Source organism: Malania oleifera, chromosome 8 (assembly GCF_029873635.1).
Source record: "Malania oleifera isolate guangnan ecotype guangnan chromosome 8, ASM2987363v1, whole genome shotgun sequence".
NCBI lineage: Eukaryota > Viridiplantae > Streptophyta > Magnoliopsida > Santalales > Ximeniaceae > Malania > Malania oleifera.
Genome location: NC_080424.1, coordinates 99,697,859 through 99,724,840, shown reverse-complemented (window position 1 = coordinate 99,724,840; position 26,982 = coordinate 99,697,859). Strand labels below are relative to the sequence as shown.

The 26,982-nt window shown below is 38.0% G+C and overlaps 2 protein-coding genes across 3 annotated transcripts in view; both read right to left on the bottom strand.

The window, feature by feature from the left end:
- Positions 1–7,650: 7,650 nt before the first annotated feature.
- LOC131162853 (uncharacterized) lies at positions 7,651–8,702 on the bottom strand. Its single transcript, XM_058119459.1, has 2 exons — positions 8,649–8,702; positions 7,651–8,133 (listed from the first exon to the last, which is right to left on the bottom strand). The coding sequence occupies exons 1-2, from the start codon at positions 8,700–8,702 to the stop codon at positions 7,651–7,653; spliced, it is 537 nt and encodes a 178-aa protein (XP_057975442.1).
- A 254-nt stretch (positions 8,703–8,956) lies between these two features.
- Positions 8,957–26,982, bottom strand: part of LOC131163114 (bifunctional D-cysteine desulfhydrase/1-aminocyclopropane-1-carboxylate deaminase, mitochondrial) — a 59,665-nt gene continuing 41,639 nt past the window's right edge. The window contains exons 10-11 of one of the 2 annotated variants that reach the window (XM_058119850.1): positions 24,950–25,017; positions 8,957–9,144 (exon numbers count right to left, since the gene is read on the bottom strand). In XM_058119850.1, the coding sequence (XP_057975833.1) occupies positions 9,122–9,144; positions 24,950–25,017 (91 nt within the window). In that variant the 3' untranslated portion in view covers positions 8,957–9,121. Of the gene's footprint in view, positions 9,145–24,742; positions 25,018–26,982 lie in introns of those variants that run through there. The other variant, XM_058119849.1, reaches the window with a different exon arrangement.

The following is a 26,982-nucleotide window of genomic DNA, read 5'->3' as shown; positions in this document are numbered from 1 at the left end:
TACAGATTGTGGGATCCAGTTGAAAATTGTTAGAAGCCGAGATGTTGTATTTTTTGAAGATCAAACAATTGAAGATTTTGGCACGGTTGAGCAACCACGATCTGATGGGAATGATTTTGTTGACTTAGACTTACCTTCTCCACCTTTGGCACATGATGAAAATATGGAAGATGTTCTTCCACCTCTTGAAGATATTGGAAATGATGAAATTCCTAATGATGTTGAAGATGAAAATGAGGAGGAGCAACAAGTTCAAGAGCAAGCTCAATTGAGAAGGTCTTCAAGAGAGTCAAGACCTTCATCTAAATATCCATCAAGTAACTATGTTACTCTAACGGATCAAGGGGAACCCGAAAGCTATCAAGAAGCCATGAACCATGAAAATAAAGTTGAATGGGTGGAGGCTATGCAAGAGGAAATGAATTCCATAGTTGACAATCACACCTATGATTTGGTTAAACTTCCTCCTAGAAAGAAAGCTTTGAAAAATAAATGGGTGTTTAGGCTGAAAAATGATGGAAAGAATCTTCGGTACAAGGCTAGGCTTGTGGTAAAAGGCTTTGGTCAAAAAAAGGGAATTGACTTTGATGAAATATTCTCACCAGTTGTAAAGATGTCATCTATTCGGATTGTTCTTGGCATGGCAGCATACTTGAATTTAGAAGTTGAGCAACTAGATGTGAAAACCGCTTTCTTACATGGTGACTTGGAAAATGAAATTTACATGGAACAACCGGAAGGCTTCAAACAAAAAAGGAAAGAGAATTTAGTGTGCAAATTAAAGAAAAGTTTGTATGGGTTGAAGCAAGCACCACGGAGATGGTACAAGAAATTTGACTCTTTCATGATTGATCATGGTTACTCAAAAACCTCTTCGGATGATTGTGTGTTTGTGAAAAAATATCCGGATGGCACTTATATTATTCTCTTACTCTATGTTGACGATATGATCATTGTAGGACAAGACTTCTCCAAGATTGACAAATTGAAGTTGGAATTGAGCAAGTCTTTTGCTATGAAAGACTTGGGACCAGCAAAACAAATTATTGGCATGAGAATTGTTCGTGATCGTGAAAAAGGGCAAGTTTGGTTGTCTCAAGAAAGTTACATTGAAAAAGTGCTTAAGAAGTTCAATATGGATAAAGCAAAACCCGTTGGTTGCCCACTTGCTAGTCACTTCAAGTTTAGTTCAAAACAAAGTCCTACAAGTGAGAAAGATAAGGAAGAGATGAAGAAAATTCCTTATGCTTCGGCCGTTGGTTCCTTAATGTATGCAATGGTTTGCACAAGACCAGATTTAGCTTATGGTGTTGGAGTTGTTAGTCGGTTTCTCTCTAATCCAGGAAAGGAGCATTGGTTAGCGGTAAAATGGATTCTCCGATACCTTAGAGGCACTTCAAAGGCGTGCTTATGTTTTGGAAATGGTAAATCTACACTTCATGGATTCACGGATGCCGACATGGCCGGTGATATTGATTCTAGAAAATCCACTTCGGGTTATTTGATGACTTTTGCAGGGGGAGCTGTGGCATGACAATCTAAATTACAGAAATGTGTTGCTCTATCTACTACGGAAGCCGAGTTTATTGCCATTACGGAAGCTTGCAAAGAATTGCTTTGGTTGAAGAGATTTTTGAAAGAGTTGGGGATGGAACAAGAAAGGTATGTTCTTTATTGTGATAGCCAAAGTGCAATTCACTTGAGTAAGAATTCTATCTTCCATTCAAAGTCAAAACATATTGATATTAGATATCATTGGATTCGGGATGTGTTGGATAAGAAATTATTACATCTTGAAAAAATTCACACTGATGATAATGGTTCGGATATGATGACTAAAGCATTGTCAACAGACAAGCATGTGAAGTGTAGAGTTTTGGCCGGATTGGTCGAGTCGTCCCCATAAGTCAGGAGGGGGAGATTTGTTGGGTGTCCCTCCTTGTGGGGCCCTTGGCTTGAAAGTTGCACCATTATTTATTTCTGTTGTTGGCTTCCCATAAAAAAAAATAGTGCAGCATGTTTTTTGTTTTTGGGCTCCAAGGCCTCACGCACAGTTAGAGTTGCTGCCCCTTCATCTCCTTTTTTGTTTCATCTACATTTTTCTTGCTTGCTGCCATTTTTTGGACTCTCGATTTTTCATCACTAGCAGCCAACGCCTGCAGCAGCCAACACCTGCAGCCAGCACCTGCTGCTAGGGGTGAGCAAACGGTCGGTTCGGTTAAATTCGGGTAATTAACCGAATTAACCAAAAAATTCGGTTAAATAAAACCATTAACCGAACCGACCGAATTGACGATGGAAACCGAACCGACCCCGACCGAATTGCCCATTCGGGTAATTCGGTTAACCGATTTTAACCAAAATCATTTAAAATTAATTGTTAGAAATATAATACAATTATAAATTTTTTTTTAAAACCAAATCTAACTTAATTAAATACCTTATTTATTAATTTTATTAATGAAAATAATATTTTACCGTAAAACAAAGAATCGAAATATGTTAATTAAACTCCTTCATGCACTTGCATAAGCAAAATTTATATTCATAAATTATATTTAAAATCTAATTAATTAGTAATTCGGTTAATTCGGTTAACCGAAATTTTTTTACCCTTAACCGAACCAAAACCGATTAACCAAAATTTTGTGGAATTATAACCGAACCGACCGAACCGGGATTTTTACCCGAACCGAACCGACCAATTTCGGCCGGTTAATTCGGTTAATTCGGTTTTCACCGAATTTTGCTCACCCCTACCTGCTGCACGCCCACCCACCAGCGCTGGTCATCTTCTCCAGTGCAGCTACCTGCTGCTACTTCTTCTTGTTCGTGTGTCTCCAGCTACATAGTATTTACAGCATATTGGGTTTTCTTTCATTGTGATCTTTTGGTTGGTTCTTTGGAGCTTTGTTCAGAATATTTGGTGAGACATTTCCATCTTGCTACATTTATTTATACACTCTTGTGTATTTATAAGGCTTGTGCCTTTTGTATCCACTTTGTACAACATATTTGGTGATAGTGGATTTGGACCGCCCTACCCCGTGGACGTACCTCAACATTTGAGGAAACCACGTTAAATTTCTTGTGTCTCAATTTTTATTGTTTGCATTACTCCATTGATTTACTTGTGGGAATTAGTTCATATATAATATTTTCCCAACTCTCTCTCTCTCTCTCTATCTCTCTCTCTCTCTCTCTCTCTCTCTCTCTCTCTCTCTCTCTCTCTCTCTAGACCCTATAGTTTAGAAGATTCCCAGAAATTCGTTTCCGTACCAAAATACGCATATTCAAAGTCAAAATTATTGACTTTTAGCCTCCCATGGACGAACGTCGTCTTCTTCACCAAGATCACATAGGACCACCACTTTCCCATCATTTCATTCGGTCGGAATCGAGATTTCCACAAGCACCCTGACCCATCAAAGAATTCCACAGTCGTTATCCGAATTCAAGCCTTCTATATCTCATTTCAACAAATAAGCTTCCCAAGAATCGAGATTCAATCCCACTGTAAGTCTGTAACAAATAGAGCAAGCAACTCTGTTTTTTCCCTTTCACCTGTTGTTTTGACTTCCGTTTGGATGTGAGATTAGCAATGGTGTTGGAATTGGGAAAATGATCGAGCATGGATCGTGCTCAGGCTTCGTCAGAGAACCAAGTGCTGTCGGTGGATCGCGAGAATTCGGTCATTCACATTTCACCGGAGACCCTCGCGCGCCTAGCCGCGACGAACGGCGTCGCCGCGTTCCTGATCAATCTCCGGCACCTCTCGCCTCTCGTCGTAGAGTTCGTGGACAGCGAAGGGTGGGCGGACGTCGGCACGACATCTTTTTGCTAGGATTTCGTCAACGGCCTTGAGATGCCCGAGTCGCTGGACGCGACCGCCGGCGGCGAAGGAGGCGGAGGAGGAGGAGATTGGGTGGCGTTCCTGCTGAGGTAGAAGATATTCCCGAACGTTGGGATGTCATGCACTGAATAAAAGACGGTCGTTTAATGGACGCATTAATTGCAGAAATAAAAATTTCACTGGAAACTTTTTTTAAAATATTTTTAAATAAAATAAAATTTAGTAAAAACTCAATTAAATTTAAATGAGTTATGATATTAATAAATGTTGGTTATATCATTATGTAATTAATTTTTATAAATTTAATATTTAATAAATTAAATTTTAAATTGTAAAAACAAACTTTTTCTTGTTATACTAATTACTGAGTAACGTTTTTTGAGTCGTTATAAAAAAAAGTTTAAATTCATTTCTCCTTAGAAGTAAGAGTAACATTCATTAGAAAATATTTTTTTTTATTTTTTATCTCTACAAATATAAAATTGTATTTAAAATATTTTAAAATTTGTAAAATAAATACATTTTTGTAATCTTTTAAAAATTATAAATAAAAGATAGAAAAAACAAATTATAAAAAAAAAAAAAAAAGCTCTATTGTCATATGGCTCTAATCATCCTGCAATTCAAAGAGATATTCTCAACAAAAAGATTATTAGATATATTAAATTTATTAAAAAATTTATCCATGATCATTTAAATTGGAAAAAAAAATTCATGTAATTTACCTATCTAGTAGAATTTAAGGCTTGTTTGTTATTTATTTTTTTTATTTAAGTGTTGTAGAATTATGTTTTTTTTTATTTATTTATGAAAATTCAATTTTATTAATAACCATCACTTATGGTGGAGGAAAATCGTGATTACAAATAAGCCATAAGAGATTTACAATAACTAACAAAACCAGTTCATGCACCAAAATCACAAGAAGCCTAACAAAACTTGAATCATTTAATCAACTAAAACAAACTAAACATGCTCAAATGAATTCAAAACAAACAAATACAAACAAAAAACAAGATATCTGCAAACCAAAGACATATACCTGTAAAACAAAAACTAGGAAAACATAGAAGAGTCAAAAGATGACAATTAAAGACAAAGGTTTGGAATTCTCATCTTATCCATGCGAATTAGACTTCTCATTTTATTCGATAACTATTTAAGCAAGAATGCTTTAATTAGTATAACATGACATGCTTTAATTAATATCACACGACCCTTCACAAAGTATGAATTCTTCAACCTATGATTGTTGATATTAAACTGTAATATTAGTAAAGTAGAACGAAAGTATACAGTTCAAGAGAAAGAGATGCTAATGGTAATACATTGTTTTCACCGATGATGATATTGCGTGCTTGAATCTAAGTTCGTGGTTAAAATAAATAATTTATCTGTTAGTCACTTTTTTACATTACTTAAGTTATTAACCAAGTGAATAGAACTTTTGTAGCGCCTCGAACCCAGTGGGGCTCGGAGTGCTAATATTCCATAAATAACCCTATAATACTCTGATACCATGACATCAACATCCACGGACCCAGTGAGGGTCCAAGGTCATACCATTCCATAATTAACATAAGCATACAACCAATGGAAGCAAAATATATTTTTACAATCATACATACCAAAGTACTAACACTCAATCTCTGCATCAATATTTCCCAAAACATATTACAATCCAAATCGATCAAAAACAACTCGATATAAACAAAATAGTATCCTACCAAGCTCACTCTCAGCTAGATCGCCTAAGTCCCACCCTAAAGCTCGTAGACTCGGTTTCCTGTAGGTCTTGAAAAATTGATATATTTACTAGGGTAAGACACTTTTCAGTAAGACGGAATAGATTACTATCAGTGTATGGCTAACATGAGTTTTAGTGAACTTTAACACATTCTTTAATTTACTTTATCTGGCAGATATGACATTTGTGTTGAAAATACACATTTCTTTCAAAATATAAAATAGTTCGATAACTAACCACATTTACATAAATGCACATATATGCATAAAAGAAACCCCATTTTGGACATACAACATCATTATGTATAAACCCCCATGATTGGGTTGTGCACTTCGAAGATTGGACCTACCCCTGGCTGGCCTACCACTAGGCTAAGTCAAACCTCCTGCTTGCAAGTCTGATTTGCCTACCCAACTTGGTCTAGACTCCAGGAGGGTACACAACCCTTTCGTGGCCAAATCGACTTTTCATTACCAACACTTCTATCCAGAACAGTGTGGTTGCACTATCTCACATAATAGCTACGGTACCGTACTCTCATCACATCTGGTTCTCAAGATTCTTAAACCATATAATGCAATTTAAGTAATAAAAATTATTATATAACTTATTTCACAATTTAGTATAAAACATGTCACATCAAAACTCGGCATACAGTCGTCACATCAAAACCCGACATACAGCAGTCATATCAAACCCGGCATACAATCGTCATATCAAAACCCCGGCATACAGCCATCATATCAAAACCCTGGCATACAATTGTCATATCAATCTCGGCATTCAGCCGTCATTTCAAATTTTCACCATTTCCACCACATTTCCAGTATTTCCATCAATCAGCATAAATCACATTTCCATCGTATAATACCATAAAAACTCATATTCAATTGTGTAGTAACATATAAATAATTATCATGCCACGCAACTTTTAATTGATAAATCATGATATACTAAACTGCCTAGAAAAATATATATTTTTGCTGAAAACTAGGTCTGATCATCTTCATAATTTTTACTCAAATCAAAATACCCGTTTAATAAGGAAAAAGAAGATGATCAACATTACTCACTTTGGTTTTTCCCCCAAATACATATAATAAGTAAAACTATCAGTTTCATATGCATGAATCATTCAAAAATCATATATAACATACACGAGTTCATATACTCGAGTTTAATCGGTTCAAATTTAAGAAAAAGCTGACATAATCTATTCCCCTTACCTATTCCTGAAAAACTGCTTATCTCGCTCTCTGGAACAATTCCCCGGTTCCTGAATACGATGAGAAGAAGGCCGCCAGCAAGCCAAGAAAGACAAGGGAGATGATCAGAGTGCTAGCCGAAGCCTCAGGAGACTTTAGGAGAGAGAGAGACGCACGGAAGAGAGAAAGAGCCGAAACCCTCAGAGAGAGAGAGAGAGAGAGAGAGAGGTTTTGAAATTTTGAATGAAAAATGACCTAAGTTCTTTTTATAAGCAAGCTGGCCTGTGGGAAACCATCGACGGTTTTCTTGAACTTGACGAAACCGTCGACGATTTGACACTTAAAATGCTCTCGGTTATTGTAACCATCAATGATTTTTCTGAGATGGCCTCAAATCGTCGACGATTTGGCGCTAAACCAAACCATCTCCATTCTTTCCTTACTTTTCCTTCTCTTTTATTTATTATTTTTTTCTTTTTCTTGGTTCTGGTTCCTACATCCTTCCCCCCTTATAAAAATTTCGTTTTCGAAATTTGTTAACTCATACTTATCATCACTGCTGGAATTACCGATTCGATCATCCGTCTCTAGGAAGAGCTGATAGCCACCCATATGGCAATTCCGTCCCAAATTTATTAATTACCCTCACTTATGACAGAGGAATACCGTAGTTACAATAATGATTTTGGGAGATTACAAGTAGATCAACAAAATTCTCCCAATCCCACTCAAACACTAAACCTGAAATCTATGGATTTACAAAAACTCAAACTTAACTAGACAATCAACACAAAACACTGTATATATACAATCAAATTCTTACCTAAACCGTCGTACCTACTTGCCTAGGGTTGGGTCTCGCTAAATAGCTGCGGGTACTTCCGACGTATTTCCTCTTCCAACTCCCATGAAACTTCTTCCATTGCATGGTTACGCCAGAGCACCTTCACTAATGGAACCTTTTTAGTACGAAGTTCTTGTTCCTTCCGATCTAAAATATGAATTGGTACCTCCTCATAGGATAAGGTGTCTTTGATTTCCAAGAATTCATAACTTAACATATGCAAAGGGCCTGAGACGTACTTTCTCAACATCGATACGTGAAAGACGTCGTGGATCCTAGACAAAGCTGGGGGTAATGTTATCCTGTAAGCAACCAGACCAACCTTCTTCAGTATCTCGAATGGACCGATGTACCTAGGGCTTGGCTTACCCTTCTTTCCAAACCTCATAACTCCTTTCATCAAAGCAATCCTTAGAAATATTCTATCTCCTATCCCAAACTCCAAGTCTCGTCGACGAGGATCAGCATAACTTTTCTGCTGACTCTGAGCTGTCTTAATTCTATCCCTGATTAATTCGGTCTTCTCAGAAGTTTGCTGAATAAGCTTCGGTCCCAAAATCTGCCACTCATCAACCTCATCCCAATACAGTGGAGATCGGGACCTTCGACCATACAACGCTTCATATGGTGTCATTCCGATACTAGCTTGATAGTTGTTATTATAGGCGAACTCCACAAATGGCAAAAACTGAATCCAACTACCGTCGAAATCTAGCACGCACGCCCAGAGGATATCCTCTAATATCTAAATCATTCCCTCTGATTGTCCATCAGTCTGTGGATGAAATGCAGTAGTGAAATTCAGTTAAGATCCCAGGGCCTTCTGCAAACTCCTCCAAAACTAGGAGGTGAACCGTGGATCTCGATCGAATACAATGGATACCGGGACGCCATGAAGTCGGACTATCTCCTACACATATAGCTCTACCAGCCTATTCATGGAGTAATTGACTTTAGTAGGATCAAAGTGTGTTGTTTTAGTCAGACGATCCACTATACCCATATAGCATTTTTTCCATGCAACACTGAAAGCAACCCTGTTACGAAGTCCATAAAGATATGCTCCCACTTCCACTCAGGAATACAAAGTGGTTGCAGTGGTCTCGTTGGCCTCTGATACTCTACTTTCACTTGCTGGCATGTCAAACATTATTCCACGAACCTTGCAATCTCTCTCTTCATATTGTTCCACCAAAAGGATTCTCGCAGATTCTTTGTAATGCCCCGTCCCGCCACGTGGGGCCCGAGGTGCTACTTTAGTGACGTTTGTGTACCCAATACCAAATCATGGTATAATTGCAGCATAATTAAATAATATATTCTCCAAAAACATTATTAGAGCTCTAATTAATATTAAACATAAATGTCTCCAAATATCCATATTACAACTCAAAATACTCAACCAAAAAGGAAACTCCGTCTAAACACGTTACATGTATCAACTATACGACAAGTTTGGCCCCTCTAGTCATCTAAACACGATCCTTGGGGTTTCCTGAAATGAAAGTTTGTAAAGTAGGGGTGAGGCACAACTCAGTAAGGGAAAGACTAAGTTAATGACAGTGTGTGGCCAACATGCATTTAGTGTACAGAAAATAACCAGTTCACTAAATAGATAAACACATTTATGAAATCATTCTTATTTTACACTCACACACACAATTAGTCGAGGATAGGGAAGATTACTCGCCCATACAAGTAGTTTCTCTCTGCTCTAATACCATTACTGCTACTAAGACACTCACCTTTCTCAACAAGCCCTCAAAATTATTTTATTAATTATCCGTATTCACATAAATTAACAGATATGCATATAAGACACTCTTTGTGACAAACACACCATTTACTTCCCCCATGGCACGGGTTGTGCAGTCCGAAGGTTGGACTATTATCCTGGGGGATCCAACCAGACAATAGTCCTCTGTACTCTCCGCTAACATACTCCGCGGGTCTATGCAGCTCCAACTGCTGGTCCAATTACCCTCACCCAGTGGGGTACATTCACCTCATATAGGCAAATTGGACAAGGCCACCATACACCTCTTAGTAGAGGTGTGGGTGCACACGACCACATAATAAATCCCTAACAACGGTATCGTGCTCACAATACACTGGTCTTTAGGGTTCCTACAACATATCATGCAATTTAGACAATAGAAATCACCATTTAAAACATTAATTCACATATATTTCCTATTATTCCAAAAACCTGGCACTCGACCACAAAATACAACCCAGCGTATAGCCGTCAATTAAAACTCGGTCCTCGATCGTCAAATAATAATTTTGGCCCTTGGCCAATTAAACAATACCTGGTTACTGGCCGTTATTTCAAACTCTTGCATTTCATAAACAGTTCCAGTATTTTCGCAAGCATTTCCAGTATTTCTTAAACAATTCAGTATTTTATAATTTCCAACCCATTCAAATCATCTGCCACACAATTTCACATTTGAATGCACTCATATATATTAAACTATCCACCATTCATTTTATACAAAATTACATGTCATATATCCTAATTTTGGAAAATGAATTAATCTGAACGGGTCGAAAATAACTTCTAAATTCTCAAATCAAGTTATATGTATAAACATAACAACTAAATTGATTCAAATTTTATAAAATTACTGACTTAACTTAATCCCCTTACCTGATTCCTGAAAAGTCCGATAAAACCCCGACGTACGGCCCACAACATTCAAAACCCCCAAAACCCTGAAATTCAAACTTTATCATATTATTCATCACAATCCCCAAAGTAACTTTCACTAAAATCCCCCTAAGTTTTAAATACCCTAAATAGCCTATAAAAGCCTAAATTATTAAACTTACCCCGATTTAGGGTTGATGCCTCGGAGCTCCAACTCGAAAACCCGCTTCGGCTAGATTGTAGAGAATCTCCCCACGAATCTCCTGGCGTTTTCCGTTCGTCAATTGGGTTTAAGATTTAAGAAAAATTGAGCTAAATGTGAGAATTTATCTTACCTCAGGAGATATGCTTACGCCGCTCCTACAATAAATCCGCTCCGGTAGATATGTCGGTGGTGAAGAATGGAGTCCCGCGGCATCTTCGGTCTTTCGATTGGCACACGATTGGTCGACAAAATCGAGAAGAAAGTGAGAGGAAAGGCGGAGACGTTCAGGGGGTTGCGGCTTCTCTCTCTATATATATATTAAATATTATATTATATTATATTATTTAATTAATTAATTAATTAATTTTAATTTAATTTTAAATTTTAAGTTTAATTTTAAATTTTTTAATTTTTTTTTAAAATTTCCATGCATAAAAATTTTGGAGTCATTACATCCTTATGCATCTTTGTGCTCCCTAAATGTACTATATAGAAAGTGCGATGAGCCTCCTCCAGAATTGTCCTTTTAATCTCTGCATCCTTAGGTACACATTGTCGGGTGTAAAACCTCAGAACTCCGTCATTTGAGATATTGAAACCTATTCCTAAACCACTCTGTACTTTCTCCACTATTTTCATCAACTCTACATCTTTCATCTGAGTGGCTTTAAATCTTCCCTGCAGGATAGATTGAACAACTAGACTAGCAATGAACCCCTGATGGTTACCTTCCACAAATTTCATGCCAAGATTTTCCAGATCCATCCTGATCTTCTATTAAGCTACTACTACCGAGATTGACGCATTCACTAACTTTCAACTTAAAGCATCAGTTACCACGTTAGTTTTCCCTGGGTGATAACTGATGGAGCAGTTATAGTCTTTTATCAACTCAAGTTATCTCTTCTGTCTCATATTTAACTCTTTCTGCGTGAAAATGTACTTAAAACTTTTATGATCTATGAAGATCTCGCACCTTTCACCATATAGGTAGTGCCTCCAGATCTTTAATGGAAAAACCACTACTGCCAACTCCAAGTTATGCGTAGGATAATTCTTCTCGTACACCTTGAGCTGCCAAGAAGCATATGCAATAATCTTTCCCCGTTGCATCAATACGCATCCGAGCCCTTTATGAGACGCATCACTGTAGACTACAAAACCCCCTTCTCCCGAAGGAATTGTCAGTACCAGCGCAATGACAATTCTCTGCTTTAACTCATGGAAACTCTGTTCACACTCATCTGTCCATTCATATGTCACATTGTTCCTGGTTAACTTCATTAGAGGACCTAATAGCTTAGAAAAACCTTCTCCGAACCGGTGGTAATATCCTGCAAAACTCAGAAAACTCCTTACGTCATGGACGTTTTTCGGTCTTACCCAGTTTATTACTACCTCAATTTTGCTCGGATCCACAGAAAGACCACCCCTATATATCACGTGCTCGAGAAATGCTACATGTTCCAGCCAGAACTCACACTTCTTAAATTTAGCATACAACCTCATTTCCCTCAACACATGAAGTACTGTCCTCAAATGATCCTCGTGCTCCTTGAAGCTCTTCGAATACATCATTATGTTGTCAATGAACACTACTACGAACTAATCCAAGTACTGATGGAAGACCCTATTCATTTGGTCCATAAATGCAGCAGGTGCATTCGTCAGTCTGAATGGTATAACCAAAAATTCATAATGGTCATACTGGTCCAGAAAGCAGTCTTTGGTACATCCTCTGACTTAACTCTCACCTGATGGCAGCCGGATTGGAGATCGATCTTCAAGAAGACATGTGTTCCCTGAAACTGGTCAAAGAGATCGTCAATACGCGATATCGGGTACTTGTTCTTTACCGTCACTTATTTATCTCCCGATAGTCAATGCACATTCTCATTGAACCGTCCTTCTTCTTAAAAAACAACACAGGGGCTCCCCACGGAGATACACTATACCTAATGAACCCCTTATCCAAAAACTCTTGCAATTGCTCCTTTAATTCTTTCAATTCAACTGGAGTCATTCTATATGGAGCCTTAGAGATCGGCGCCATTCTCGGAGATAGATCAATAGCGAACTCCACCTCACGCTTAGGAGGTAATCCCGGAAAATCCTCCAAAAATAAGTCAGGAAACTCCTTTACTATTAGAATATCCTCCAATTTAACTTCCCTCTCTGGTGTTTCCTTCACCCAAGCTAGGTACCCCTGAAACCCATTCAAAAGTAACCTTTTAGCCTGCATGGCTGACAAAATCGATGGCAAGACGCGTACACACGACCCCACAAATCTATACTCTTGCTCCCCCGGTGGTCTAAACACTGCCTCTTTCTTGTAGCAGTCGATACTGGCATAACCGAAAGCTAGCCAGTTCATCCCTAGAATCACCTCAAATCCGTACATGTCAAGAACTACTAGATTAGCAAGCAACATATTCCCCTAAATACTGATCGAAAAATTTTTAAGTACCCTCCTACACGTTACTACAGTCCCTGTCGGTGTAGCCATTGATAAATCAACGCCTAGTGGCTGAACCTCTATCCCACACAATTTAACGAACTCCCGAGTCACGAATGAATGTGTCGCCCCTGAATCAAACAACACAATAACTTTATGCAACAACAAAAATAGTACTTGTCACCACGTCGCCGGCGTCCTCTGCATCTCTCGGCGTAAGCAAATATACCTGTGCTTGGGCGGTACCCCTATGGTGACCACCTCAGGGTGCCTGATTATGTCCCCAGAACTGATGACGTGCGGGCGCATCACTAAGCAGTGCACGATTGTCTCATGCTATAACAACCAACTGATCTACCCCGACACCTGCCCCAATGCCTCTGATGACACTTAGGGCAAGGAGGGCGTGACTGAGTTCCCGAAGGAGCTCAGGGTCCCACCTCCTATCACTGACTCGTGTAGTCACCAAGCCTCCTCCATGTACCCCGATTGGTGCTCGTTTGAAAACCAAAAGGCAAGGGTCTCTTCCTCTAGCTCGCTATCCCCACACTCCTTTGCAAACTGGTCTCCAACACTGTGACCTTATCAACTAGCTCTAAGACACTCTGGACCTGAAACGCCACAACCTGCTCATATATGCCCTGTCTCAATCCTCTCTTAAACCTCCGGGTCTTCCTAGGCTCGTCTTGGACTATGTATGGGGCGAAGCGAGATTGCTACACAAACTTGGCCGCATACTGCTGTACGGTCATGTGCCCCTGTGTCAGATGCAAAAACTCCTCTGCTTTAGCTTCCCTGGTGGAAGCAGGGAAATACCTATCGAAGAAAATCTCACTAAATCGACACCAGGTCATAACTGCTGGCCCTGGTCTCTGCTCCTCCACTAACTTAACTGCTCTCCACCATTGCTTAGTCTCCCCAATTAATTTAAAAGTGGCGTACTGCATCCTCTGCTCATCTGTGCAATATAGAATAGCCATAAATTCCTCAATTTCCTGGACTCAATCCTCAGCCGCGATCGAGTTCGCTCCTTTTGCAAATGTCAGCGGCTACATACGGGTGAACTACTCTATAGTGATTCCAAAAATAAAAATAAAAATAAAAATTAAAAATTAAAAATAAATTAAATAATTAAATAAATAATAATTCATTCATTCTTTCTTTAATATAATATAATATAATAATATTATAATATAAACATATATATATATATATATATATTATAACTTGAAGCTACCGAGAAGCTTTAGGATTGAATTAGAATCCATATATATATATATATATATATATATATATATATATATATATAAATTGAAGCTACCGAGAAGCTTTAGGATTGAATTAGAATCTAGAAGAGCATCATATTCACGCTCTCTCTCTCTCTCTCTCTCTCTCTCTCTCTCTCTCTCTCTCTCTCTCTCTCCTCATTTTCTCGGCGAATACTTAGCCGATCAAAGAACGGAAAATACCACTAGGTTCCATTCTCAGCCACCAACATTTTAACCAGAGTGGATTTGTGATTAGCGCGTTATAGGCACCACTCCTGGGGATAAGGTAAACTCTCTTTCTCTCCTCAATTTTTTTCTCAAATCTTCAGCCAAATCGACGATCAAACTCCACCACGGGGCCTATCTTTGATCCTCATCATTTTAATCAAAGCAGATTTTTAATTTGCTATGCACCACTCTAAGGCTAGGATAAGGATAATGAAATTATATTAGTTAATTATTTTTAAAATTTAATTAGTTATTGGGAGTGTGTGGGCCTAGGAAATGTTGAAATAATTGTAATTCTGGAGTTGAGTTGATTGAACTAGAAAAATGTGATTTCAGGATTTTGAGTTCTAAAATGCCGTGGACTTAGGTTTTAGGATCTTCGCAGGAATTCTATCAGTAAGCAGGTAAGAGGAATAAATTATAACATATATTTTTGAAAAATGATCTGGTTGATTTATCGTATATGAAAATGAAAATATAGTATATAGTTTTGGAATACTATGAAATGAATATTTTCCATGTGGTTATTATATTATGATTATTAGTTAAAAATTGTGTGGCCTGAGGAATATGAAATAACAGTTTTATTACTGGGAATGTGGTTGATATTGAAATATGTGATATAGAAATATGATAATATAAGATACACAAATAAGTTTTTATTCAAATATGAAGATATGAGAAATCCAGTTATATTTTATGTGTATATATATATGTATGTGATGATATGAGATTTATGTACAGATATGTTTTTACTAGGAAATGATGATATATGAGATATACAGAAATGTTTTACAGAAATGATGAAATGAGAAATACACAGATGTGTTTTATACTGAAATGATAATATGTGAAATACTTAAAGATGTTTTGCACAGAAATGTTGAATAGAGAATTATACAGAAATGATGAGATATATATATAAATGTGATGAGAATTATATAGACATAATGAAATATGAATACTGAAATGTGGAAATGAGAACCCTGATGGACCAGAGTTATTCTAAGAGCATGGTACCGTTGCTAGCATTGTTTTAGTGCAACCACACCTCTGGTACAGAGTGTGTCAAGACAGTCGATTGTGCTTGAGAAGGGTTGTGTTACCACCTGGGCTCCGGACCAGGATTGGGTAGGCCAATCATACTACAGACGCGTTCCTTGTTTTGATCTAACTGGGTAGGCTAACCACAGTTAGGTCCAGTCTACGGACCGCACAACACAGTCAAGTGGGGTGAATACTTGATGAAGTAATTATCCTCAAGATGGTTTCTCATTACAGATGTGAAATGAACAACCATGAGTTACAGACGCGTAGTGTATTCTATATTGGGGGATACTCATGAGCTAGAATATGAAAATGAAAAATGATATAAGAAATGAATAGCCATGGGTTACAGACTTTGTGCTATATGCTGGTGGATACCCATGGGCTAGAGTATGATTATGAATATGAGAAATGACAGAGTACGTATATGATATAAGAAATGAATGAGTCTGTATATAATATGAAAAATGAAAGAGTATGAATATGGTATGAGATATGAAAGCTTATGTATATGATTATGAAAATGATATGAAAGTTTATAATACTATGTTTTATACATGATTATGAGTACACATTGCTATATTTTCTTAGTTGTTATACTTATTTAAATGGATGTGTTAATATATTAAAACTCTTGTGCCACACACTGTCAATAATTTATTTCGTCTTAGCGAGAGGTGTCTCACCCAGAATCTAAACATTTCAGGAAATCAAGACAGACGAGCAGAGAGAGTTCCGAAGTAGAGGAGACCGTAGTACCCTAGTATTCAGGGTAAGTGGTTGAGTATGGGATGTGTTTTGTGTAACCTCTAGACTATTTTATGGATTTGTGGGGGTGTGTATATATGTGTGTAGAGGTCTTAACACTCTGGTATTATATTGTATTTTGGATGGTATTATATTTTGGACCCAGACACAGTATGTATTCCGCTGTGTAGATACTAGGTTTGATGGACTGATTACCAGGCACCCACTTCAGTTCGGGTTATGTATGATATATGGTATTAGAGTTATTTGACAGATGATTGATTATTATTATTGTTGTTTATTGAAAAAAAAAATGGTAGAAAATCAGGGCGTCACAATTTGGTATAAGAACCTAAGTTACTAGGTTTTGTAGAATTCAGTGGAATACAATAACAAAGTATAGGAATGGGTCTTGATGAGAGTAGGAGATGGGTAGATTGAACTTTAGGGTTCTATTTTGCAACGTGGAGGCAGAAAATTTTGTGGTAGTTTATGTGATTTTCCTAGGGTGACGACTTCAAGAAAGTCATAGTAAACTATCGCCGGTTCTTGTTTCTGATTGATAAGACTGAATCTTAAATTGGAAATAAGGACGTTAAGTGGATTGATTGTAGGAGGATATCTCATGATTCTTAGTTGGATAAATGTATTAGTTGTGTGATGAGGCTAGGATGCTAAGACTATTTTTGTTCTATCTTCGGGATGAACCCTGGGAGTAGCAATGCAAACGTTGGTAGTGGTAACGATGTAGGGCCTTTGAGTATGGGCGGTAGTGATTCAAATGCAGTATTGCATTGTATCACCCAGCAAGTGATGATAGAGATGACCAGGAATTTTGGGGAATGGGGATGCACGATTGAGCAGTTCACACATTTGCATCCCCCGTCATTCTCCGGAGGGACCGACCCATTTGTGGCTTAGAACTGGGTCTAGGAGATGGAGGAGACGTTGGCAATTCTCTCGTGCACTGAGGAGCAGAAGGTATCCTTTGCTACGTTTAAGTTGACAGGAGAAGCTAAACGCTGGTGGAGATCAGCATGATTACTAGAGGAGTAGCAGCCTAAGTCTATAGTTATTACATGGAGCAGCTTTAGGAGTATTTTTTTAGCGGTATTTCCCCGCTACTACCTGAAATGCTAAAGTAGCGGAATTCCTAAATCTGACTCAAGGACACATGACAATACAACAGTATGCTGCCAGATTCATCGAGTTGTCCCGGTTTGCCCCATATATGGTTCCGGATGAGGAAACGAATACAAGAAAATTCGACAAGGGCCTGAGACAGGGTTTATATGAGCAGGTTGTGGGCTTTCAGGTCCAGAATTTTTTAGAACTAGTAGATAAAACCACAGTTATAGAGACTAGCCTACAGAGAGGTGCTGGAGCACAGAGCCAGAGGAAGAGGCCCATGCCTCCCAATTTTCAGGCAGGTACTAATCGGGGGCCTTCGAGGAGACAGGGGGTAGAGGAGGTCAGAGACAGTGGATAGGAGACCGAGCGGTACAGGGTAGACTATTGTACCCTCTTTGTCCTAAGTGCCACAGGAGTCACCCAGGAGACTGTCGGATTAGAGAAGTGATTTATTATCGATGTGGTCGATCCGGACACATAGCACGAGACTATTATGCACCATTGGGCAATGTGCCAGCTCCAAGACCGTATCGAGGAGATCATCAGACACCCCGAGGCGGTCATCAAAGGAATACCGCCCCACCACAGATCTACACTCTAACACCAGGAGGCGCTGAGGCCGTAGGAGATGTAGTGACAAGTATTATTTCAATTTTGTCATACAAAGTTATTGTTTTATTTGATTCAGGGGCGACTCACTCCTTTATAGCTCGGGAGTTTATCAAGTTTTGTGGAATAGAAACTCAACCCTTAGATGTTAGTTTATCAGTGACTATGCCAATTGGGATTGTGGAGTTATGTAGAAGGTACTCAAGGACTGTCCAATCTGTATTCAGGGGAGGTCCTTGCCAGCTAATTTGGTAGTCTTAGATATGCATGGCTTCAAGATAATTCTGGAAATGGATTGACTAGCTGCCATGTGATAACCCGAATAAAAATGAATTTAAATAATAAAATAAAGGAAAATGGAAACCGGAAACGGAAGTAATAGCCAAGGGGAAATAGCAGGGTTTCGTCGATGAATACAAGGAATTCGTCGACGAAGGCTTAATAGAATTCGTCGACGAATACAGGGGATTCATCGATGAAGAAATACCAAGAGAGGTTTAAGCCGACTGAATTTCGTCGACGAAGACTGAATTTTGTTGACGAAATTAATGAAGAATTCGTCGACGAAGGACGTGGCTCGTCGACGAATCTTGTTCTATAAGTATCAAAAATCCGAATTTTAACTTCTCTATTAAGCAACCTCTCTTCTTTCTCTCTCCCCTTCGGCCCTCTCTCTCTCTCTCTCTTCAATTTTGGGCCAGATTTATGCCGGATCGACAATCCAAAGTCACCATGACGCTCCTTGGGAAGTTCTCTCCAAATCTGCTGGAGTGGATCGTTGGTGAAAGCAACTTGGAAATCATCCCTAGGTTGAGGTAAGGTTTTTTAAACCAAATTTGACTTTGCGGTAGTTATAGGAAATGATGTACACGTAGAAATATTGAAGTTTAGTACTGTGAGTTTTCAGTTTCAGGGTATTAATTAGGAAATCCTACGGGTGGGAGACCAGAGTTTTTAGGGGCTTTCTCAGTAGTCAGGTAAGGGAATAAACTAAAACAATTATTTTCCATACAAATTATTATTAATTACGAGTAAATTTATTTTCAGAAAAGCAAATGTTATATTTGTATATTACAGATGAAATGTACGTTTGGGAAAATACTGCTATGATGTTAAAATGTGTATATATGTATGAGATGTCAGAAAATTATGATTTTAGAATTGGAAGTATGATTTTATGCAGCACATGTGTGGCATGAATATTATTTTATGTGAAATGTAATATGATATGAAAGATTTTATGAGCAAAGCATGTTTTCAGGTATTATGAAAAGATGTGGTATGTTATGATGATTTTGACGAATATATGATAATGGATTTATTTTCATAATATATTAATTTATGTTTTCGGCGCGAGGTCGTATTTATGATTTTGGCGCGAAGCCGTATTTATGATTTCGGCACGAGGTCATATTTATGATTTCAGCATAAGGCCGTATTTATGTTTTCGGCACGAGGCCATATGTATGATTTTGGCGCGAGGCCGTATTCATGTATGTTTTCGGCACGAGGCCGTATGTATGATTTCGGCACGAGGCCGTATTTATGTATGATTTCGGCACGAGGCCGTATTTATGAAATGTTCGGCATTAGGCCGTATGTATGAAATTATGAAAGATGTTATAATATCATGTACTATATGTTATCAGAACCCGAATGTTAGTTTAGTTCAGTTCAGGAGCACAGTACCGTAGCTTATAAATCAGATGCTTATAATTAGATTAGTGCTAACCATCCCACGAGAGGACGGCAGATGGATAGTCGATGTGGTTTTCAGTAGAGCGTGGACGTCTACCTTGCAGTCCGGACCAGGGTGTGGCAGGCTCATCGTACTTACAGACATATTTGATTCGGCAGTGGTCGACCAGCCATTGTCGGGTCCCGCCTTCGGGCTGCACAACCCGTCATGGGGGGTAATACATGACATTAGCTAGCTATTCATCATGGGTATATTTTCAGTATTATCAGTTATAACAGATGTTTTATGTATGTTATGATTTATTAATAAATATGAAAGTGTATGAGAATTCAGTATGTTATGATTAATGTCTACAGATATATGAAATGTATTGTATATGTATAATTGCATTAAATGTCCATGTTGTCACACAACTGTATTTAGTTTATTTTTCCTTACTGAGATGTGTCTCATCCCCAACATTAATTAGTTTTTCAGGAGAACTTGAGTAGCCGGCGGGTTATGGCCACCGTTGAGTAGTGATATTACCCCATTAGGAGGGTAAGATTTTGTACTAGGATCAGGATTCCTTTGTGTTTGATCCTAGAGTTATTTTGATGTTTTTGGAGGATGTATAAAAGTACAGTTTTATGATGTTGTAGTAAACTCTGGTGTTATGTTTTATGGATAAAAGATTTAGATTTTATACTTGCTGCTGCTTGGGTTTTCGCTGTGATTGACAGGTATCCCCGTTACCACGGGTTCGGGTTGACCATTTTATTTATTATGTTATATTTCATTTGAGGTCGTTACATGCCAACTATGCCAGCATTGACTGCTATTAAAAAGAGGTAGTATTCAGACCTCCAAGAGAATAGGAATACAGATTTGTGGGGACATGTGTACGCTCCCCACCACAAATATTATCATTCTTTCAGGCGAGGAGGTTGCTATTGGAGGGATGTCAAGAATACCTTACCTGTGTAAAGAAAGTGTCGAAAAGGGAATTAAAGTTGGAGGATATCCCGATAGTGAGGGATTTTCCTGATGTGTTTCCGGAGGATTTGCCGGGACTACCTCCTGATCGTGAGATAAATTTTGCTATCGACCTATCTCTGGGAACAATGCCGATTTCTAAAGTGTCGTACAATATGGTGCCGGCGGAGTTAAAAAAAAATTGAAAGAATTGTTACAAGAATTGTTAGAGAAGAGATTTATCAGGCCCAGCATATCACCCTAGGGAGCGTCGGTATTGTTTGTGAAAAAAAAAAGATGGATCAATGAGAATGTGTATCGACTCTAGAGAAATCAATGACAATTGAGAATAAATACTCGCCTCCCAGCATTGATGATTTATTTGACCAGCTTCAGAGGACACAAACTTTCTCGAAGATTGATCTACGATTTGGGTACCATCAAGTAAAGGTTCGGGAGGACAATGTTTCGAAAACAGCATTCAGAACATGGTATAACCATCATGAATTTTTGGTTATGACATTTGGACTGACAAATGCTCCTGTCATATTCATGAACTTGATGAATAGGATCTTCCATCAGCACCTGGATCAATATGTTGTGGTTTTTATCGACAACATTATGGTGTATTCTAAGAACCCCGAGGAACACGAGGAACATTTTAGGATAGTTCTTCAGGTGCTGAGAGAAAGGAAGTTGTATGCAAATTCAAGAAGTGTGAGTTCTAGTTGAAGCAAGTCACTTTCCTTGGACATGTGATATCCAGGGGTCGCATCTCTGTGGATCTGAGCAAGATTGAGGCAGTAGTGGACTGGAAACGATCGAAGAATGTGCAGGAGATCAGAAGCTTCTTGGAACTGGCAGGATACTATCGCCGATTTGTAGAAGGCTTCTCTAAACTGTCAGACCCTTTGACCAGATTGACCAGGAAGAATGCATAGTTTGAATGGACAGATGAGTATGAACAGAGCTTCTAGGAATTGAAGCAGCGACTCATCACTACACCGGTTCTGACAATTCCTTTGGGAGAAGAAGGCTTAGTAATCTACACTGAAGCTTCAGGATTGAATTAGAATCCATAAAGCCCCCCCCCATTCATGCTCTCTCACTCTCTCTCTCTCCTCACCTTCCCTCTCTCTCTCCTTATTTTCTCAGGTGAATAATCAATTGATCGAAGAACGTAAAATACCACTAGGTTCCATTCTTAGCTACCAACATTTTAACCGGAGTGGTTTCATGATTTGGGCGTCATAGGCACCACTCCTAGGGTAAAGTAAACTCTCTCTCTCTCTCTCTCTCTCTCTCTCTCTCTCTCTCTCTCTCTCTCTCTCTCTTTCCTCAATTTTTTCTCAAATCTTCAACCAAAATGACAATCGGACTCCACCACGGGGTCCTAGCTTCGATCCTCGTCATTTTAATTGGAGCAGATTTTTAATTTGAGTTTCCTAGGCACCACTCCAAGGTTAGGATAAGGATAATGAAATTATATCAGTTAATTATTTTTAAAGTCTAATTAGTTATTAGGAGTGTGTGGGCTTAGGAAATGTTAAAATAATTATAATTCTAGAGTTTAGTTGATTGAACTGGGGAAATGTGATTTCAGGGTTTTGAGTTCTAAAACGCCGCAGGTTTGGGTTTTAGGATCTTCGCAGGAATTCTCTTAGTAAGCAAGTAAGAGGAATAATCTATAACAGATATTTTTGGGAAATGATTTGGTTGATTTATCGTATATGAAAATGAAAATATGGTATATAGTTTTGGAATACTTTCATGAATATTTTCCCTGTGCTTATTATATTATGATTATCAATTAAAAATTGTGTGGCCTGAGGAATATGAAATAACAGTTTTATTACTCGGAATGTGGTTGATATTGAAATATGTGATATAGAAATACGATAATATGAGATACCCAAATATGTTTTTATTCAGATATGAAGATATGAAAAACCCAATTATATTTTATGTATATATATACGTGATGATATGAGATTTATGTACAGATATGTTTTTACTGGGAAATGATGATATATGAGATATACAGAAATGTTTTACAAAAATGATGAAATGAGAAATACACACATGTGTTTTATGCTGAAATGATAATATGTGAAATACTTAAAGATGTTTTGTACAAAAATGTTGAATAGAGAATTATACAGAAATGATGAGATATATATAGATGTGCTAAGAATTATATAGACATAATGAAATATGAATACTGAAATGTGGAAATCAGAACCCTCATAGACTAGAGTTATTCTGAGAGTACAGTATCGTTGCCAGCATTGCTTTAGAGCAATCACACGTCTGGTACAGAGTGTAGCGAGACAGTCAATTGGGCCTGTGAAGGGTTGTGTTACCCCCTGGGCTCCGGACCAGGATTGGGTAGGTCAATCGTACTATAGACGCGTTCCTTGTTTTGATCTAATTGGGTAGGTCAACTGCGGTTACGTCCAGCTTTCGGGCCGCACAACCTAGTCATGTGAGGTGAACACATTGCGAAGTGATTATCCTTAGGATGGTTTCTCATTATAGATGCGAAATGAACAACTATAAGTTACAGACGCGTAGTGCATTCTATACTGGTGGATACTCATGAGTTAAACTATGAAAATGAAAAATGATATAAGAAATGAGCAGCCATGGGTTACAGACCTTGTGTTATATGCTGGTGGATACCCATGGTCTAGAGTATGATTATGAATATGAGAAATGACAGAGTACGTATATGATATAAGAAATGAATGAGTATGTATATAATATGAAAAATGAAAGAGTATGAATATGGTATGAGATATGAAAGCTTATGTATATGATTATGAAAATGATATGAAAGTTTATAATACTATGTTTTATACATGATTATGAGTACATATTGGTATATTTTCTCAGTTGTTATACTTATTTAAATGGATGTGTTAATATATTAAAACTCATGTGCCACACATTGTCAATAATTTATTTCGTCTTATCGAGAGGTGTCTCACCCAGAATCTAAACATTTCAGGAAATCAAGACAAACGAGCAGAGAGAGCTCCGAAGTAGAGGAGACCGTAGTACCCTTCAGGGTAAGTGGTTGAGTATGGGATGTGTTTTGTGTAACCCCTAGACTACTTTATGGATTTGTGGGGGTGTGTATATATGTGTGTAGAGGTCTTAACACTCTGGTATTGTATTCTATTTTGAATGGTATTGTATTTTGGACCTAGACACAGTATGTATTCCGCTACGTGGATAGTTGGTTTGATGGCCTGATTACCTGGCACCCACTTTGAGTCGGCTTATGTATGATATGTGGTATTAGAGTTATTTGACAGATGATTGATTATTATTGTTGTTTATTGAAAAAAAATGGCAGAAAATCAGGGCGTCACATACTCAATGGTGCAACCCCGGACTGCAGGTGAGTAGTCCTGCCCTCTATAGTCCCACCTCATCTCTGCCCTAACCTACCGGGCTAAACCCCGCAATACTGCCGAGGCATCAATATCTTCCTCGCTGAAACCCTCCACATTATTATCCCCTCCAGCATCGACATCCTTATCTCTGGGATCCATTTTGAAAGAAGGGCAAAAAATAATTTTCTTAAAATTTTATTGGCGGAATACCACCTATACAACTAATTAGCTATAACTATAAAGTTTCCCTACATCCCGTACTAAATTCTTAGACCTTCCCTAATAGACTTTTCCTACACAAATAAATCATTTAACCTCCAACTTCTTAATCCAAGGGTTAGCCTTACCGCTCAGAAATAAAATTGTTGATGGTTTGCCATGATTTTTCTAAGACCATCGCCTCAGGAAAACCACAGAAGACCGTCAAGGGAATTCTGTCTCCAGGCTACCAAGCAAAACACCAACCTCTTTGGTACTCTGATTCACTATCCACCTTATACATGACCCACTTTACCGTAGGTAGACTACTCATTCCTACTCTTATCACCACTTATTCCTATACTCCGATAGTATTATTTCTCTAGAGTCCGCAGAACCTATCAACCTAAGCTCTGATACCACAACTGTAGCACCCCGAACCTAGTGGGGCTTGGAGTGCTGATATTCCATAAATAATCCTATAATACTCTGATACCATGATATCAACATCCACGGACCTAGTGGGGTCCAAGGTCATACCATTCCATAATTAACATAAGCATACAACAAACGGAAGCAAAATATACTTTTACAACCATACATACCAGAGTACTAACACTCAAATCTCTACATCAATATTTCCCAAAACATATTACAACCCAAACCGAAAAAAAACAACTAGATATAAACAAAATAGTATTCTACCAAGCTCACTCTCAACTAGATCGCCTAGGTCCCACCCTGGAGCTCCTAGACTCGGTTTCTTGTAGGTCCTGAAAAATTGATATATTTACTAGGGTGAGACACTTCTCAGTAAGACGGAATAGATTAGTATCAGTATGTGTCAAACATGAGTTTTAGTGAACTTTAACACATTCTTTAATTTACTTTATCTAACAGATATGACATTTGTACAGTATAACTCACACTTATACAATTGAAAATACACATTTCTTTCAAAATATAATACAGTTCGATAACTAATCACATTTACATAAATTCACATATATGCGTAGCAAAAACCTCTTTTTGGACATACAACATCATCATGTATAAACCCCCATGATTGGATTGTGCGGTTCAAAGACTGAACCTAACCTTGGCTGGCCTACCACTAGGCTAAGTCAAACTTCATGTCTGCAAGTCCGATTTGTCTACCCAGCCTGGTCTAGACTCTAGGGGGGTACACAACCCTTCCATGGCCAAATCGACTTTTCATTACCAACACTTCTATCCAGAACAGTGTGGTTGAACTATCTCACATACTAGCTACGGTACTATGCTCTCATCACATTTGGTCCTCAAGGTTCTTAAATCATATAATGCAATTTAAGTAATAAAAACTATTATATAACTCATTTCGTAATTCAGCATAAAATCTGTCATATCAAAACCCGGCATACAGCTGTCACATCAAAACCCGACATACAACCGTCATATCAACCCCGTCATACAGTCGTCATATCAAACTCGGTATACAACCATCATATCAAAACCCCGGCATACAAGCATCATATCAAAACCCCAGCATATAACTGTCATATCAATCTTGGCATTCAGCCGTCATTTCAAATTTTCACCATTTCCACGACATTTCCAGTATTTTCATCAATCAATACAAATCACATTTCCATCATATAATACCATAAAAACTCAGATTCAATTGTGCAGAAACATATAAATAATTATCATACCACATGACTTTTAATTGATAAATCATGATACACTAAACTGCACGGGAAAATATATATTTTTGCTGAAAACTAGGTCTAATCATCTTCATAATTTTTACTCAAATCAAAATATCTGTTTAATAAGGAAAAGGAAGATGATCAACCCTGCTCACTTTGGTTTTTCCCCCAAATATGTATAATAAGTAAAACTATCATTTTCATATGCCTGAATCATTCAGAAAATCATATATAACATACACGAGTTCATATACTCGAGTTTAATCGATTCAAATTTAAGAAAAAACTGACATAATCTATTCCCCTTACCTATTCCTGAAAAACTATTTATCCCACTCCTTGGAACAATTTCCCGATTCCTAAATACAACAAGGAGAAGGCCGCCGGCAAGCCGAGAAAGAAAAGGGAGATGATCGGAGGGCTAGCCGGAGCCTCGAGAGAATTTAGGAGAGAGAGAGACACGCAGAGGAGAGAGAGAGCTGAAACCCTAGCAGAGAGAGAGAGAGAGAAAGAGGTTTTGAAATTTTGAATGAAAAATGACCTAAATTCTATTTATAGGCAAACTGGCCCGCGAGAAATTGTCGACGATTTTCTTGAACTTGACGAAACCGTCGACGGTTTGACACTTAAAATGCTCTCGATTATTGTAACCGTCGACAATTTTTCTGAGATGGTCTCAAATCGTCGACAGTTTGGTGCTGAACTAAATCATCTCCATTCTTTCCTTGATTTTCCTTCTCTTTTATTTATTTTCTTTTCTTTTTCTTAGTTCAAGTTCCTACAACTTCTGACGGAACTTGACTTCTCATTCAAATATAATGCGGAGGCAGATGAACAAAACCGTAAATTACCTTAATAGGAAGGTTGAACTTGAGAACAAAAAGGTGGTGGGAGTGGTAAGAAGTTTCATTCATTTGAAAAATGTTGTAATAAATTGGGTTGGAAGAGAGCGATAAATAAGTAATGAAAAATGCAAATAATTAACTAAAAAGCATAAGGAACTATGAAGGTCAACAAAATCACTTAGGATAAAGAATGAAAACATTT

What these genes read in the sequence shown, in the direction of transcription:
- LOC131162853 (XM_058119459.1), bottom strand. Translation starts at nt 8,702, where the DNA reads ATGGACTTCGTAACAGGGTTGCTTTCAGTGTTGCATGGAAAAAATGCT. An exon ending in ATGGAAAAAATGCTATATGG is followed by an intron (nt 8,134 to 8,648) that starts GTATAGTGGATC and finishes AAGACAGCTCAG; the next exon opens with AGTCAGCAGAAAAGTTATGC.